Here is a 16,914-nt window from a genome sequence, read left to right on the forward strand (position 1 = left end):
TGTATTTTACCGCAATCAAAAAAAGTGAAGTAAAACCCCATTTAAGGCCTCTAATCAATGAAATATGACCATACAAATTCCGTGCCGGGGGGACTCGAGGGGGACCAGGCACCAAGCGGGGACCTGCCTGCAGGTGCTTCCTGGAGGATGAGAAGGGAGGGAGGGATGCTGGGATCAGGTGCCACACCCCAGGCTCAGGCCTACAGGCACAGGGTGTGTGCTGGGCGGATCTGGAAGGGCAGGTGAGGGGGCACAGCCTCCACCCTGGTCTCCTTCCCGCAGGTGCCAAGAGGAATGCCCGTTTGGGACCTTCGGCTTCCAGTGCTCACAGCGCTGTGACTGTCACAACGGAGGCCAGTGCTCGCCCACCACCGGCGCCTGCGAGTGTGATCCCGGCTACAAAGGCCCCCGCTGCCAGGAGCGGCTGTGCCCCGAGGGACTGTATGGCCTGGGCTGTGCCTTGCCCTGCCCCTGTGATGCCGACAACACCATCAGGTACGAGCTGGGGTCAGGTGAGCCGGGGGCTGGGTGGGCGGGTGAACACCGGTGGAGACGGAGCTTCTCAGGGCACACGCCCCTGCTTGGTCACCCGGGTGGGGCATTGAAAGAGCTCAGCCAACCACTTTGATGAAAAGGGGAAACCAAAGCCACAGACAGCCAGGACCAGGACCCGGGTCACCTGCCTCTGTCTACCACACCCAGCTGCCAGCTTTGAAAATGGGCCCGCCTGAGACCCCACACACAGAAGTAAGGAGGGAGTTTGGTGACCCTCAGGGCAGCAGTGTGGAGTGTGGCCACATGGTCCTGGGGTGCTAGGGTGGCTCAGCTCACGTGCCACAGGCTCTGGGGCCGTTGTCCTTGAGAAACTTCCCCTCCGCGTGCTCCACGCCTAACTAAGCCATCCGCCAGCCCCTAGAGGTTCAGGGACAAGACTGCCAGGGCAGAAGCCAGGGCCTCGGAGCTCAGAGGATCAATCCTGGAAGGGGGCTTAGAGATCAGTGTGGCTCTCCTAGGACCTGGAGAGGGCTGTCCCAGCAGGCCCTGGCTAGAGTGGAGGAGTAGGAGGGACAGAGGTCAGGGCCAGCCTCTCCCTGTGGTCTGTGTCCTTTCGGGTTTGAGGGCACCTCGGGTGAAGCTGGCACCAACGGCTGCTTCCAGGGAAGCCTGAATCTGGGAAGCGGAGAAGCCAGAGCTGCCCTGGGCCACCTCTTCCGTGTCTTCTTCACTTCCTGCTTCATGCACCAGCTGGCAGCACCCTCTGGTAATAAATGAGGCTGTCGGCCCCAGATAACACCTCCACAGCCCTCTATGTGGCTGCCTCTTATCCGGGTGGTGAAGGATGGGGGAGTCTCCCTTCTCTCCTCGGACCTGCAAGACAGCTCGGGAGGACTGCACGCTCGGGGTAATGGGAATTGCTGCTGTTTGCAGGCCAGACAGAGATGCCTCTTCTTTGCAGCCCAGTGGCTGGGACAGCCAGGACTTGGCCCCAGCCCCCTCTTCATTTCCAGCATTTGATTCTCCACAGATCACCTAAGAGCCTCTGGTCACTGCAAGCAGAGGCATCTTAGCAGATATTATGGCTTAGAGGGGATCTGTCCTCGGTCCTCAATCCCTGGAGCTGAGCGGCTGGGATGATGCTGCCTGCAAGGCAGAGGGCTGAGAAGACACTGTAGAGAGGGCCCTAGGAGACCTATATATGACCTGAGTCATTCACTCAGTCATTCATTCAGCAAACACTGAGAGCGTGCGGGGCTGGACCACAAGGAGGAAATCGAGTCCCTCAGCACCCGTCCAGCCCTCAGCAACTCAGGTCTGGAGCATTCACACACTGAGCCCCTTCTACGATATGTCTTCCAATACGAGACAATACCAGTAGTGAGGCACAGCTCTGTTTTACGGACTACTAAGAAAGGAAAATGCTATCACCTGAACCATGACGTACCATTGATTGTATAGCGCACCCAATATCTGAGAGGGGGGGAATGCGGGGAACGTGCATCTTGGAATCGGTAAGATGTATGTGGCTGGCCCCACTGGGTCTCAACACGTGCTCAAGTAACTGACCAGGGCTGTGCTTAGAAAGTGTCACAGGAAACTGCTCTGTTGGTCTGGAAAGTCTTGAGGAGGTGGTGTCCTTGCTGGGTCCGGAGGACAGGGTAAGAGCTCTGAGGCTCTAAACATAGGTATTCCATATGGCCGGTCAGGGGCCTGGACCTCTTGCACAGGTGGAACTGCACCAGGACCCCCCCACCCCAGCTGGAAGCCAAGGGAGGACCCTTTCGGGGACAGGAAGCAGGGCTGCTGCCGCTGAGGTCCAATGCAGGGAGAATCCTTGCCACAGAGATTCAACCAACCCCCAGATTAAAGAGCTATTGTTTTCCTCCTGTGCCTGAGCAGCCGTGCCCTGCATAATTTATTTTTCCTCTGAAGGAGTCCTCCATGCATTATTAATCTGGAAGGACTCCCTCTTCTCCGTCGCTAATCTCAGCCCATCCAATATTGATGATTGTTTGCTTTCCTGTCTTTAACACGTGTCATGTTTCAGGGATTGGGAATCCATAGCATTTCTTAGAACTGGGGGTTCCAGGCCGGGCTCCTCCGTGTCTGCATGGCGGCCTCCTTTCAGGCCGCTGTGTCACACGTGGCCCAGGCTCCTTGAGGGCGGTTATGACCTGGCTTGCCCAGCATTGCACGGTGCCTGGCACAGGGCAGACCTTCAGTAAGAAGAATCACTGAATTCAAGTCAGCCGATGCCTCTAGGTGGTTCTGCCACTGGGCTGATGTCTGCCTTACTATTTTTGTTCATATTTCACCCCGCTCTTTTGGCACACTGGCCCAATAACTGAACCCACAATACTCAACGTTTTCATTCAGTCTAACTCAGAGTTTCTCAACCTGGCCACTGTTGACATTTAGGGCCGGATAATTCTTGGTTGTGGGGGCTGTTCTGTGCATCGTAGGGGGTTTAGCAGCATCCGTGGCCTCTATCCACTAGACCCCAGTGGCCACAACCCGCCCCCAAGTTCTGACAAGCAAAACTGTTTCCTGGATGGGGAATGTAAGGTACATTGCCCATGGTTGAGAGCCTCTGGCCTGACTCAACTCTCTCAGGCTGTTTTTGACTTCATTTTCGTGGCCACAGGGAACACCTCTCTTCCTCTGCATGGACACACGTCACTCCTCTCTTCTGTGAGCTTTTGTCCCAATATAGAGCCTTCTCTTGGGATCCAAGAAAAGTAGAGGGAGAACTCTATGGCTTCTCATCTCAAGGGAGTTAAGTTATCCTGGGTGGGGTCTGGGACCCCTGAGTCCTGGCCTCAGGACATTTGCTCTGTCTGATCAAATGCCCTGCTATGTACACTTGTCCTCTCTAGGTCTCAGTTTCCCAGTCTGTCCATCACCTTTCATCAGCCCAGTGGGAGCAAAAGTTATCTTGTGGTCTTTGAAGGTGAAGTGCCCCCCAGCTCCCTGAGACATGGAGTGTGGGGTCCCCAGAAGCCTAGCCCCCAATTCCCCCTGGCTTCTGAGAGCTTATGGCAGAGCCCCACCAAGAAGGCATGCAAGGCCTTGAGTATCTTCCCAGGGAGACAGAGTACTCTCGACCCCCAACCCTCCACATCTGGTCCCAGCCTCTCTCTGCCTGGTGCCCCTCTGGAGAGGCTGCTTCACAGAGGTTGAACTCATGTGCCCGAGGAGGGAAGAAGTGGCTGGTCAGACCCCCCACCGCTTCATTCTCTTTATAAATGCTGTGTAGCACGCACAAAGAAATGATCCTCCTTCATAAAGGAATAACCTTGAGAAAGAGAGTGCCTATGTGTCAGGCCTCTGCCGTGTCCCCTCCACAACTGGATTGTCACAGACGAATTCCAGCAGCCATGATCATGTATTACCTTTGAAAGATTTTATTTAGCCAACAGATGCAGCATTGATAGAAATCTCAGAGCCACCAAAATAAAAACGACAGAAAAATCCACCCGGAAAAGATTCCTGTATTGTTCAGCTTTCGGCTCCTATTAATTTGTGATTAATCTATGTCTGGGGAAAATGGCATAAAGACAAGGGGAAGAAAAAAAAAAAAACAAACAGTGAACTGAGCCTGCCTAAACACCAATGTTTGTGACCTCTGCCTGAGCCTAACCAACAGTCACTTGTCCACCGTGTGACTGAGGGAATGGCTCTGCCACCACGAAGCATAGGGGAGCAGGGAACAGGGGACGCCTGGGAGAGATCAGATGTGAGGAAGGTGCCCAGTTCTCAGTCATAAATCACACAGCCAGCAGTCATTCCCCCCAGCCCCTCTTGAAAGGTATTTGAGAGGTTTTATAATTAATGATAAGCAATCAAATTAAGAAACTAGAGATCATGGGTTTTTTACCTAGAATTTTAGGGACATGAAAGGAGGGAGAAAGAAGTGATTTCAGATGCAGTGTTGAGCTTTTCCGGTGCTCAGAGTGAAAAGTAAAATTGGCACCAATGCACACACCCAAACGCTGGTGGCTGGGACTACAGGCGGGCCCTGCGGGAGCACTTAGAAGTCAGGTTCACCAGGCAGCGTGTGCCCGGTCTGCTTCTCACGGGGTGGCGGTCCCACCAGAGCCAGGGTCTGCAGTGAGAGAACCCACCGATGGGAAGGGCACAAGCGTCCCTGAGACCCTTTGGCATCGCAGGGGCTGGGCTGAGTTGATGGCCACAGCCAAGGCTGCCAGGTCGTTTGTTAGATCCACCCGTGTCCATCCCTGAGACTGTCACTAAGCTGGACCCTCCCACCCCAGGAGAGGCTCCTGGAAATGTGGAACCAAGAAGGGGCTTGCTCAGAGTATTGAGACAGGGGGAGGTGCGTGCCCCACATCTGTCTAGCTGAGGGTCAGGGTCACCACGTGGGGGCCACCGCCCCATGGCACCCACGTAACTACCCATATCCCCCTCATGGCGTGGGGCTCAGGGAAGAGTTTGTCTGGAGCCAGGAAGTCTCAAAACCCTCATCCCTTGCATGATTCTTCTTTTCCACTTATTTACACTTTTTATTGATTTACATCTGTGTATAAATAGAATTGATGCTCAGTTTGGGAAAATTCGACAATACATTTTTAAAGAAAAAACTGCGAGTCATCATAATTTCTCAACCCCAAAGCCATTTTGTTGTCATTTTTTCGTGCTTCATACACGTCTATGTATATCTGTCTTACTTTTTCCATATTTTAGATCATGACTTATTTACAATTTGCTTATTTCACTTCACATGGTATCAGTAAAGATTTTGGGAAGCATTTGGATATTTCTGTAACATCTCTTCATACAAATTGTCATAATTCATGTAACCAACACTTTGTTGTCAGAGGCGGCATAAGACCATGGATAGAACATGGTCAGACAGACCTGAGTTTGAATCCCTGCTTCCCCTGACTTAGCCATGTGACTGTGAGCAAGTCACATTACCTCCAAGTGCCCTTTGTAAAATAGAGGCTCTAATGCCTAACTCACAGGCTTATCTGAAGATTAGAAATATATGTATAAAGTGCCTGGTGTTTTAATAGCCTGGTCACATTATTATTTAAATTGGTTTCATTTGCCCTCTATTATAAATAATGCTTCAGGGAACATCTCTGTGCATAAATCTTTCTCTGCCACTATGATTATTTCCTTAGGAGAGATTCTTAGAAATGGAATTATAAGACCAAAGGGTCTGAATATTTTTAAAACTCCTGATACATAACCCCAAATAGTTTTCCAGAACCTTCTACCAGCATTGAGTATTGTCCCTTAAAAAAAAATCTATTTTGATAGAGAAAAAGTGATATCTCGTTGTTATTTTGACTTGATAATTAATGAGACTAAACATTTTCCAAGATGATTATTAGCTACTTGCACTTATTATTCAGAAACTGTCTACTCTTGTCCATCCCTCGTTTTCCATGAGAAAACCAGGGCTCCCGGAAGAGAAATAGCTTGGCTGGGCTTCACACAATTAGTGTGTTCATTAATTCATTTGCCAGATATGTATTGAGCATCTCTAGCATGCCAGGGACTCTGCGGGGCCCTGGGATACAATACAGAGAGAGGTGAAATAGACAAAGGGCCCTCCCCAATGGAGCTGCCACCTGGTGGGAGAGACATATGATAAGTCAATAGACACAGAAAATAATTACTCATAGTGAAAGTATGACTCACTCCCAAATATTTAATTGGGCAGTGAATACAAGCCAGGTGCTGGGGATACAGCAATGACCTGGGGAGACAAAACCCATGTCCTCGTGGAATTTAGCAGAATCAAGAATTGTACCCAGGCTCCCCTGCCAGGCCAGAGCATGCCTCTTTTGATCATATCCCTTCAGCTGGACTCTGGAGAAGAGAGGCAGGTGACACAGGGAATCCAGGAAGGTTGGCTTGTCTCTACCATTCAGCATCTTCCTTGGAGTGTTAGTCTGGGTTCTCCCCACGTTCAAGAGATTTACTAGAGAAACATCTATGAGGGAAAACAGGGTGGGGGCTGGGAGGCTAGGAAAACATCAGAGTGCAGTGCAGGTCTGACCCCTGTGAAGGAGAGGGAAGGAAGGAAGGCTGGGTGGGAAGTCCTAGATTATATCACAGTTCTAAGAAAGTCTGCCAAGATGGGGAGTCTCTAGACCAAAATGCCCATCAGAAGAATCTCCGGTCTCCCAGGAATGGGCCAACCTTTAATGTCTGTGCCATGCTCTAGTTGGGAGCAGCCCAGGGGAAGTGTGGGCTCTGAGTGAACGTAGTGATGGATTTCAGACACAGTAGCTGGGGTCATTGGTCAGTTACACTCCCCACAGAAGCTTTGAGAAGCACGTGGTCACCACACCAGCATCCCCTCTGATCATGAATAGATATTGGCTCTTGGTTGGATCAGACTTCTGCTAGCCAGAGATTGCCCTATTCTCTAGAGGTCATGCCAGGCAGCCAGACAGATAAGGGGTAAAGATTATCACAGTCACTCTTAAGGAGCCCTAGCAAAGCCCAGATGGAAGGTATCCTGTCCCATGCAGACACCGCCAGAGGAGAGAGACCACATCTGCCCTCAGGTCTCATTTTAACATAGCAAATGTCCATGGAGTACCTACAATATGCAGAGTCGCTGGGTCTCACTGCAACCCTCTCACACCCTGCTGCCTCACCAGGCATCTGCCTTGAGTACAGGGTGAGTGAGGCTCTGGACATCACAGTCATAGGGAAGGGACTGAAGAAGGCTCCCTTCTTCTTTGGACTCTGTATTTGTATTATAAAGAGCACTTCTTTGGGAGTCAGAAGACCTGTGTTATAATCCTGATTTTGCTGCTTCCTTTGCAAACTATGTGACTTTAGGTAAATTATATAATTACCATGAGCCTCGCTTTCTTGGGGCCATAAAGACCATGTGACCTTGACCTTGGCACCTTCTGACAAACAAACAAAGCAGTAAGCATTTTAACCTGAGAGGCCTTTTAATCCTGCTACCCTGGCAGACCAGACTTAGGGTAGGCAGAGGGTGGGACGTGGCTGCCTCTCTGGCCAGACTGTCCCCTCATTCTTCTCTCATCTGCTCAGCTGCCACCCAGTAACTGGAGCGTGCACCTGCCAGCCAGGCTGGTCTGGCCACCACTGCAACGAGTCCTGCCCTGCTGGCTACTATGGCAATGGCTGCCAGCTGCCTTGCACCTGTCAGAACGGCGCCGACTGCCACAGCATCACTGGGAGCTGCACTTGTGCCCCAGGCTTCATGGTAAGATGGGAAGGGTCTCCCACGGCCTCATGCTCTCCAGTCTACACAGAAGAGGAGGCGTCAGCTCCTCCCACCTCTGAGTGGAATCTGGGAATCCCTTTGCCCAGGGACGAAGAGTGGAAGTGACTCCACACCCCCCTCAGAGAGCTCCTGACCAGAGAGCCCCCAGGCTGCTCTCAAAGGGTCAGTTATACTGAGGTCTGTAATTATAGATTAAAAGGAGGGGGTCTTTCCATTGTCCCCTCAACCCTGAGCACTGGTTGTCTTTGCCCAGCTCTTCCCTGTCCAAATCCTATGCACACGGTCTTTCTCCATCATAATAACCACAGTATGCACAGTTTTGTATTCTACTTGCTTTCACCCACATTTGCTGCTTGGGCTTCTTGATTATCATTTTAAATAGCTGCATAACACTGCAGGAGCTGATGTACCCCAGTTTACTCAGCCATTCCCTTACTGCTGAATATTGAGTTGTTTCCAATGTTCACGGCAAATGTTACAATAAGCATCTTCCTACAAACAGCTTTTCCTCTCCTATTGAATTATTTCCTTAGGGTGAATTCCCAGGGTCAGTGGGCATAATATATTTATGGCTTTTGATGGATGGTGCCATATTACTTTCCTCAAGGGTTATATAAATCTATACCGCCACCAGCCATGTACAAATGTACCTATTTCAAAACAACTTTGCTAACATCCTTTTTTTTTTTTTTTTTTTTTTGGCTAATTATATCGGTAGAAAATGGCTCCTTGATGTTGCTCTAATTTGCATTTCTCTTCTGATTACTGGGGAGAGTGAACCTTTCCCCCATGTGTTTACTATTTGTATTTTCTCATGAATTATGCTGGTTTTTATGAGGTGAGGGAACATGACACTGGAAGTGGAATCCTTTTCAAAGGTGGGGCGTGCCCAGTGGGTCTGAGGACCCAAGCACTCTGGGGTCCCCCAGAGCCATATATTTGATTGTGCTGTAGGAAGTGGTCTGTGCAGCACAAAGTGTGGTCTTTGGAACCACACTGGGGTCACATCCTGGTTGTCCTAGAGCATCTCCGTGACCTTGGAGCAGTGAGTTAACCTCTCTCAGGATCGGTTTCCTCATCTCTGGAATGGAACACGTGCCTCGCAAAACTGCTGCCAGGTGTAGAGATGAAATACATCAAGTACCTCACCTCAGTGCTTCTCAGACTTTAGTGCACAAGTGCACATATGAATCAGCGGTGGGCCCTATTGCATTGCACGTTCCGGTCCAGTAGATGCAGGTGGGGCCTGAGGCTCTGCATTCTAACAAGCTCCTAAGTGATGTTAGTGCTGCTGGTCAGTGGCCTCATTTTGAGTAGGAAGGGGTGGTCCTCAACTTGGGATGCCCATTGGAATCACCTGGGGAGCTTCATAAACACTGCTGCCTGTCCCCCCACCCCACCCCCGCCCCAGAACACTGATATTTTTGGTCTAGTTGAGGCCAGTGTGCTGCCAAGGTGGAGATCCACCAATCTACAGGGAAGCACAATATGGGAGTGTGGGTTTGCCTGGTGTCTTCTGTGGGCAAGTTGCCCTGGTCTATTGAACAAAATTCTGTTTAGTTTCTTCTTCCTCCTCCCTGGTGCAGATAAAACTGGGTGAAAATGAATTCCGGTGATATCTTTGAAAGAGAAAGAAGTCTGTTCCCCCTGTAGGTTTCCTTTCTTATTTACCTTCATTGGTGTGTGCTTTGGCCATAATTTCCACAGAAAAATGTGAGTGCCCAAGGTTTTGGTTTGGATAGGAGAGACTAGTTGTTTGGGAGACTGAGTGGAAGTGAACAGATCACACCAGACATTTAGTGTGGGCATTCTGACCCCAGTTCCAGTTCCACTATGACTTTGGACAGATGGCTTCCTCCCTCAGAGCCCCCAGTTCCTCCATCTGTAAATGGTAAGTGTTCAGGGGGAAATGAACCCACTGATTTCTAAGATGGTCCACTATGCATCGCTTCTCCACCTTTTGGCTAAGATCAAATGTAAGATGGCCCATTGTGCAGAAAGCACATATCAGGGACCATATCAGAAAGCACACCCTTATGGGGGAGATAAAGGAAAGTAGGAGCAAGGAGGGGTGTGTGTTGTGTATGTGTGTGTGTGTGATGTGTGTGTGTGTTAGCCAAGGGAGAGGGGCTCATTGAAGTTGTATACATCATCTGTGGGACTGCTGAGTGTCCCATGTTCCCCCTTCTTCACCCCCAACTGCCTGCCTAGTCACTATTCCTCAATAGAAGGGAGAATCAAAGCCTTCAGATGGCTAGGGAGGCGAGAGTCTGTGTGCCGAGTGCCCCCAGACCAGGGCTCCTGCAGTCTGGAGGCCAGTCCCCTGCTTCTCTTCCTCCCATCTGGGATGCAAATGACTTCCTGCCCTTGAACTTTGGGAGACTTGGCACTTGCAGTAATCATCTCATTGTGGAGCCCTACCTGCCTGGGGCTCAGGGCTAAGACAGATTGTAAGCCAAACTACCCTGGTGAGACCCTGTGAATTCTCATCCATCTCCTCCTACCCAGCCTCATTATACCTGGGAAGGCACTTCTGGGGCCCTGTTGGGTGTTGAGCAGGAGCTGCTGGAGGTGATTACAGAACAGTCAATTGTTCTCATCCAGTGTGACTCATTCCTGAATGCACCAGGCTCCAAGGGGGAACTCATTACTGTTGCTTTTACTCCAGCTTCTGAATGAATGCAACTTCCTGCAATTAGCCAGCTCTGGTCAGGGTTGGGGTTGGGGCAATGAGCAGAGCCGACTTGGCTGAGACCTTCACCAGAATGCCCTGCAGTCAATAATAATTAGGAATGCCTTTATTTGCTAGTTAATCTATAAATTTATGCAGCTGCCCTTTTCCTTGAAAGATTTTTAGGATGAGCAATTAATTAGAGACTAATTAAAAGAGCCCTTTTCTGAGTGTTTGGAGACCTCTATCCTAGGCTCACTAACCTTGGACATGTTGCCTCACTTTGCTGGGCCTCAGTTTCCTCCTCTGTAAGATGGGAGTCAGCCAACATGGTAATAGATGTGAGGCCACATCCTCAACTGGCCCCACCCAGCAAAGCTCTCCCTGCCAAGGGCTCTTTAGGGAGGATTTGGGGATAGCTTTATTAAAGCAGAGTCTCTGAGGCCTGAGAATGGCCTCAGACTCAACGTAGATGTGAAGAGTACTAGTAAGGTAGCGAGAACCACCCTTGAGAGTCTGGTGGCCTGCCTGCTCCAGCCAGATGGTCCCCAACCCCTGCAGAGGCCATGAGAATATGGGGCAGAAGCAAGACCCACCTGGCAGCCTGGGTGTGTTGGCCTTCACATTCTTCCTTCTTCCTTCTCAGAACACTAGATATTTACCCTGACAAACTTGGGAATCATCTGGTGGTATGGAAAGGCTAATCGGACATCCATTTAGCCTTCAAAGAGCTTGTGCTCAGTAACAATCATATTCACACTAGCAGCAAACACTTATTGAGTCTTTGCTGCATGCTTCATCTTTATTCCTCACAAGAGCCCTGTAGAGGTGCACTTTCACATTCTTCAATTTGAAAATGAGGAGCTAAAGTTCAAACAGGACAAGTGACTTGCCCAGGATCACAAAGCCAGTAGTGGTGGGAGCCGCTGAGCTCTCATATGTTAGATGATAGACTTTGACTGACAGATCACCATGGAACCACACAAATCTGAGTTCAGATCCTTGCCCTCCAATTGCCACTCTGCCTACTGGCAAGCCTAAGCCGAAGCCTGCCTAAGCCTGAATTTCCTCATTTGTTAATAGTAGACTTTGCCATGAGAGTGAGAAGCTTCATATGGAAAGTTTGTGATTCAGTGCCTGGAACACAGTAAGCACCCAGTAAAATGGTAGTGATTATTGGTGCACTATGAGAGTATTGGGGTGGGAGGGTGGGCAGTGTTTCCTCCAAGTTTAGCACTCCTCCCATCAAGGAGAGTGTCAAGATGAGCTATATATACCCAGGGGTTCCTTTTGGAACAAGCAGAGCCATGAATATGCACAGCTGTGGTTCCAAGCAGGTCCACACAAGTACCTGTGGATCACCCTAAATGGTCAGTCTCAGGAAGAATTATGGGGTGGACACACCTGCTGATGTTTGGGGAAATGGACATAGAGCTGGAGGTAGGAGTAAAGTCTAGGCATCTTACATGTTAGCTTGGCAATGCCAGTGTAATAATTACTTGAGGCATGGTTTTGCTGAATTACATTGGGGCTGCTGGGTGGGGCAAAAGAGCCCTGGGCTAGAAGGTGAGAAACCAGGTTCGTAGCTCTGGTTATGCTAGCTTTCAGGGCTTCTATTTCTTATCTGTAAAATGGGAATGAAATCGGCTACGCAATAGGACAGTGGTATGGAACTAATCATTAAAATGGGAGGGCTTAAAATTGGGAGGCATATTGTTTCAGCACCTTGGACAGCCACCACAAGCCTCTCCTCCAAGGTTGTCTTGTCCTATCAGAACCTAGGGTCCCACCCAGTCAGAACACCAGGTTGAACAGAAGTGGGGGAGGGCAGAGTGAGGGTCGCATGACCGGAGGCTCAGGCCAGCAGAGTCCTAGAAGTGTCCACATGAGGGATGATTCAGGAAGTGAGGAACAGCCTAACCGTGGTTGAGGGGACTAAGTGGAGCTGTCTATTCACTTGGAGGCTGAAATCACATCATCCCTCTATATGGTTTCTCTTTATCCACCAAACAAAACTCAAACCCTAGTCCTTTGTATGCCCTTAAAACTAGTTCACCTTAACTTCATCTCCTGCTAAAGTCCTGCCACAAATCTCTGCTGTGGCCACACATGACTCACCTTTCCTTAAGCACACTGTCTGCTTTGGAGCCTCTGACTGTGCCTTTTCTCAAGCTTTTCCCTCTTCCTAGAATGCCCTCCCCACTCTCCTTATCTCTATGAAAATCTTTCTCAGCCTTTCAGAGCTAAGATCAAAGGCTGCCTCTTCCATGAAGCCTTCCCTGAATATTCCTTCTTCAGAATTAAGCTCTCCTCTGTTCCCATAGCAGATGGCTCATACTCAGAGTCTGTCTACTCCTCCAGCTGCCTCCCCCTTGGCCCGTGTCTAGCATGTGAACATCTCGCTCAACATACTCATTTTGAAATGGATGAAACTTTTGAGAAGAGCAATGAATGCCTTTAAAGCAGAAGTTTCCAGCACTGACCGCTATAAGAAGGAAACTCATGGCATTTCTTGAGAGACCGTGCCAGCAGGGCTGAGGCTTGAAAACATCCATTGGTTTCTCTGCAGTTCAGATAAACAGGTAGCTGTAGTGGGACTAGAATAGCTATCACCCAACATCATCTCTGGGTTTGTTTTTTTTTTGGGGGGGGGGCGCGGGGAATGGTGTGAGCTTCCTACCTTACGCAATATTACATAGCGGTTACCCAGAGACTATGGAGCCAGATTCCCTCACTTCAAATACCAGCTTTGCTGCTTACTAGCTGTGTGACCTTGGGCAGGATGTTTTACCTCTCTGTGCCTCTGTCTTCTCATATATGAAAGGGAAATAATAATAAAGCCTATTGGATTACTGGGCTGATAGAACTAATTAATACATACACAATAACTAGAATACCTAGCATATCAGTACTCTTTTAACAAGAGTTAGCTTATTATTACCATTATTTTTTCATTAATACTGCTGCTGCTATTGTTGTTATTTACCCCAAGCAGTTCCCTACCTGAAGAGATTGACTGGTCCTGGCCTGAATGCCCTCTTTGGGGGTCCAGGCAGAAAGGGGAGCAAGAGGAAGAGAGTAGTTAGTTGAAACTTCCTTCTGGCCAGGAGCTGCAGGGTTGACGGGGCCTCCTGGGTTCCCAAGGGCAGCCACAGAACTGAGAATCGACTTTCTCATCACAGGGGGAGAAGGCTAGCTTCTCAGCCCCTGCACACTTCTCTGCTGACCAGCTTTCCTTAATTAAGGCCTCACCTAAGTGGCCAGCCTGATGAAGCTTCCTCTCCTGCTCTCGGACTAATTGCTGCCACCTTGGCACCTGCAGCGAACAGCCTGTGCGGTCACCAGAGCTGCAGCGATTGGATTTCCCAGACCTTCTCCCTGCATGGAACCCATGTGTCTGGGAGATAAGGGGCCCTCTGGTCATTGCTCAGTACAGATGCTCCCTTTCAGCTCTGGCTATAATGGGTGTGGGGAGCATGGGAGGCTGGGGAGAGGAACCTGGTGTCCCCTCCCATGGGGTCCGGGGCCTATATTTCTCCCCTGGATGACAGAATTTCTATTACCTTAAAGGGCTCATCTATTTATGCTGCAATTTTTTGAAGTCCTGTCTGCTGTTATTGAATCCTGCATGCTAGCGAGGGGAGCGGGCACTCCATCACCCAAATGAACAAACTCGTTTCCACATTTTTCTGCCTTTTCTCTGGGCTGTCGGTAGGTCGTATGCAAACCTCAGCCGCTCTGGCCAGGGAAGGCAGGACAGGGGTGAGAGTTATGAAAATCCAGATCAGTGGAGCAGTGATTGAATTTTCCTCCAAGGTTTTTGGTGTCCTTTAAAGACGTCACTCTCCTCCAGCCCCCACCCCCAAGCTGGACAAAACGTCTGTCTGCCTTTTGTGCAGCTCCTGAGCTGGAACAAGGGAGTGAGGACAGCTGCAGGGCCAGAAGAGAATGTGGACTGAAAAATTACAGCCAGGTGACATGTGTACAATGTGTGTGCCTTTTCTTTTCTAACTGTTTGTTCTTTATCAAACCCAAGGTCTGCAGGCTATTAGCCCTAAGCTTTTCATGTTCCCCCCCCCCACCCCGCCCCGCCATTGACTGGTTTCCTAATTATAGTACAAGATTTTCCTGGGTGCTGCACTGCAGATGAGGAATTCACCCTCTAGCTGCCCTGCCTGTGTGAGCAGAGGAACACAGGTAGTGCAAAGTAGCAAAAATGTAAAAATGTAAACATATACACACCACACTCCAGGACTCAACTCCCAGCTCTGTCATTGCCTGCTGGGTGGCCTTGGCCCAGTTACTTATGCTTCTCAAGCCTTAGTTTTTCATCTATAAAACAGAATAAATAATGGTACTATGTTCTAGTGTTCTCAGGATTGGATTAGATAAATATGTACAATGCTCAGAACAAAGGCTGGAATGTAGCGAATGCTTAGTAAAGTCAAGGTTTCTTATGTGGTTGTATAGAGTTGATACACTGGAGGCAAAGGCATGGACTTTGGGGTCAGACAAGCCTGAGATGGAGTTCCAAGCCTGTCCCTCAGCTCTGTGAACTTAGGTGACGCCCTCAGCCTCTCTGAGCCTCCGTTTCCCATCTGTGAAATGGGTTAATAGTGCCTGCCCTTCAGGGTCAGTGTGAGCACAAAACGGGAATTATTCTTCATCATGGCAGAGTGGAAAGAATGCTGAGCACTTCCCTACCGCACCTTTTCATTTTAAAAAGAAGGAAACAGGTTCAGAGAGGGAAAGTGACTTATCCCGGGTCACACAGCAAATCATTAGCAGAACTGGGATGGATATCAGGTGACACAATTCCCAGTCCGATGCTTTTTCTGTCTTTACCTCCTCCTGAGTTTGTTGTCCCTGGAGCAGACATCAACTGATTTTACCCAGGGCAAAGAGGGGGATAGCACTTGGGGGAGTGGTCACCAGAGTATTAAACCATGTTGGCAATTAATCCACAGAGCAAAGTAGGGGAAATTGGTTTTATGTCACTAAGGCTGAGTCCAGCCTTCCCCCTCTGGGACCCCGTGGTTTGTGGCTTTATTAGGGAAAACTGCTGACTCTTCTGTTCTAAAAAATAGACGTCCCTCATGTCCGAGCACCCTGTCCCTGCTGGCTTCCTCAGGTCTTTATCAGTGCCCTCATTACTGGGGTCAGGAGCTGGGACTTTGGTCCAGAGCCTGGAGCTCTCTCCATGAAACAGAAGAGGGTGTTGGAGCTGAGGCATCCATGCTTTGAGCATCACCAGTTTACTTTTCATCCAATTCTCTGGTGTTCCTGGGGTGTCTGCTCCCGCCGGCTCTCGGGCCTGGCCACCCCCCACAGACTCTGGAGAGTTGGCCCAGGCCACGAGTCAGGGATGCTGTCCTGAAAGGTCTAGAGGAAGCAGATGAGCAAGCGGAGCTCTGAGTGACCATGGCACGCCTCAGGCCAGGCCCCCTGCTCTTTGTTCGTCATTTTATGTAATTCTCACGATTACCCTGTAGGTGCAGACTATCAGTATCCCCACTTTGCAGATGAGGAAACCGAGGCTCAGAGAGGTAAAGTAACCTTCCCTAGTTTGTAAGTGGCCACCAGGAGCTGAGCCTCTAGCTGTGTGAACCCAGAGCCTGCACTTTGAGCCACAAACAAAAACTGGAGAGGAGAGGGCTGTGGATCTGTGGTAAATAAGCAGCTTGGAGACTCCCTCAGGCCTTTTCCTGGGAAAGGGCACAGCCTTGGCAACCTCATTTCTCGTTTCTCGGTGGGAGCCTAGTGCCCTTCCTCGCTTTGTCTTTGAGGGGAGGTAGGCTGGGAGCCTCAGTCTCCCTCCCTTCCTCTGGGGCGGCCCTTCCCGGCTTACCCAGCTGCCTCACATAGCCCCCCTAATGAGGAAAGCAGGGCGAAAAGTGTTAGGGCTATTGCATAGAAGAGGAAACCAAAGTTTGGAGGGGTTCCAGGTCTGGTCCAGGGTGACGTGACTCGTGAGGACATTGAGCTGGACCCAAGGCTTATGGCTCGGAGGCCACACTCGCCTCAGGACAGCTGTGCGGTGAGGGGATCAGGGCTGAGGGGAAGGCCAGCCGGATGCTGACCTGGGCTCTGACCCTGGCTTTGCTGCCACCTCACTATTGGACCAAGTCACTTTACCCATCTGTGCCTTCACTTCATCTTCTACAAAGATAGGTGCTCCCTGCATCCTGGGGCTGCTGTAAAGCTCACAGGAAACACTTCTAGGAAGGACTGGAAGAAGTTCCAGGGTGTGTGTCCCCAGAGGCGTGAGGGGGAGCAGTGGGCAGACTGACTCCCTACCAAGCTTGCAGGTCTGGAACAAAGGAAGAACCCCCTCCCTTCCTTCCCGCTACCCCTACCCTCTCTTCCGGGACCCCACCCAGCCTGGCCCCTCCCCGGCCATCTCCCCACTTAGTCATTAGCACCAATAGTCTCATCTGCAGCAGTAATTATGCACCCCAGGAGGGAAAGGGGTTCCTGCCAGAAGATGTGATTATGTCTGGAA

The 16,914-nt window shown here is 50.1% G+C and overlaps 1 protein-coding gene across 27 annotated transcripts in view; it reads left to right on the forward strand.

The window, feature by feature from the left end:
* Window positions 1-16,914, forward strand: part of MEGF11 (multiple EGF like domains 11) — a 359,109-nt gene that overhangs the window by 293,689 nt on the left and 48,506 nt on the right. For all 27 annotated transcript variants that reach the window (XR_006704624.1, XR_006704623.1, XR_006704626.1 and 24 more), the window contains exons 9-10: window positions 283-495; window positions 7,546-7,720. Coding sequence is in view for 17 of the 27 variants with exons in the window: in XM_045449379.1 (XP_045305335.1) it covers window positions 283-495; window positions 7,546-7,720 (388 nt within the window). In the remaining 10 variants the exon portion in view is untranslated. The remainder of the gene's footprint in view (window positions 1-282; window positions 496-7,545; window positions 7,721-16,914) is intronic.

Source organism: Leopardus geoffroyi, chromosome B3 (assembly GCF_018350155.1).
Source record: "Leopardus geoffroyi isolate Oge1 chromosome B3, O.geoffroyi_Oge1_pat1.0, whole genome shotgun sequence".
In the NCBI taxonomy this organism is placed as follows: domain Eukaryota; kingdom Metazoa; phylum Chordata; class Mammalia; order Carnivora; family Felidae; genus Leopardus; species Leopardus geoffroyi.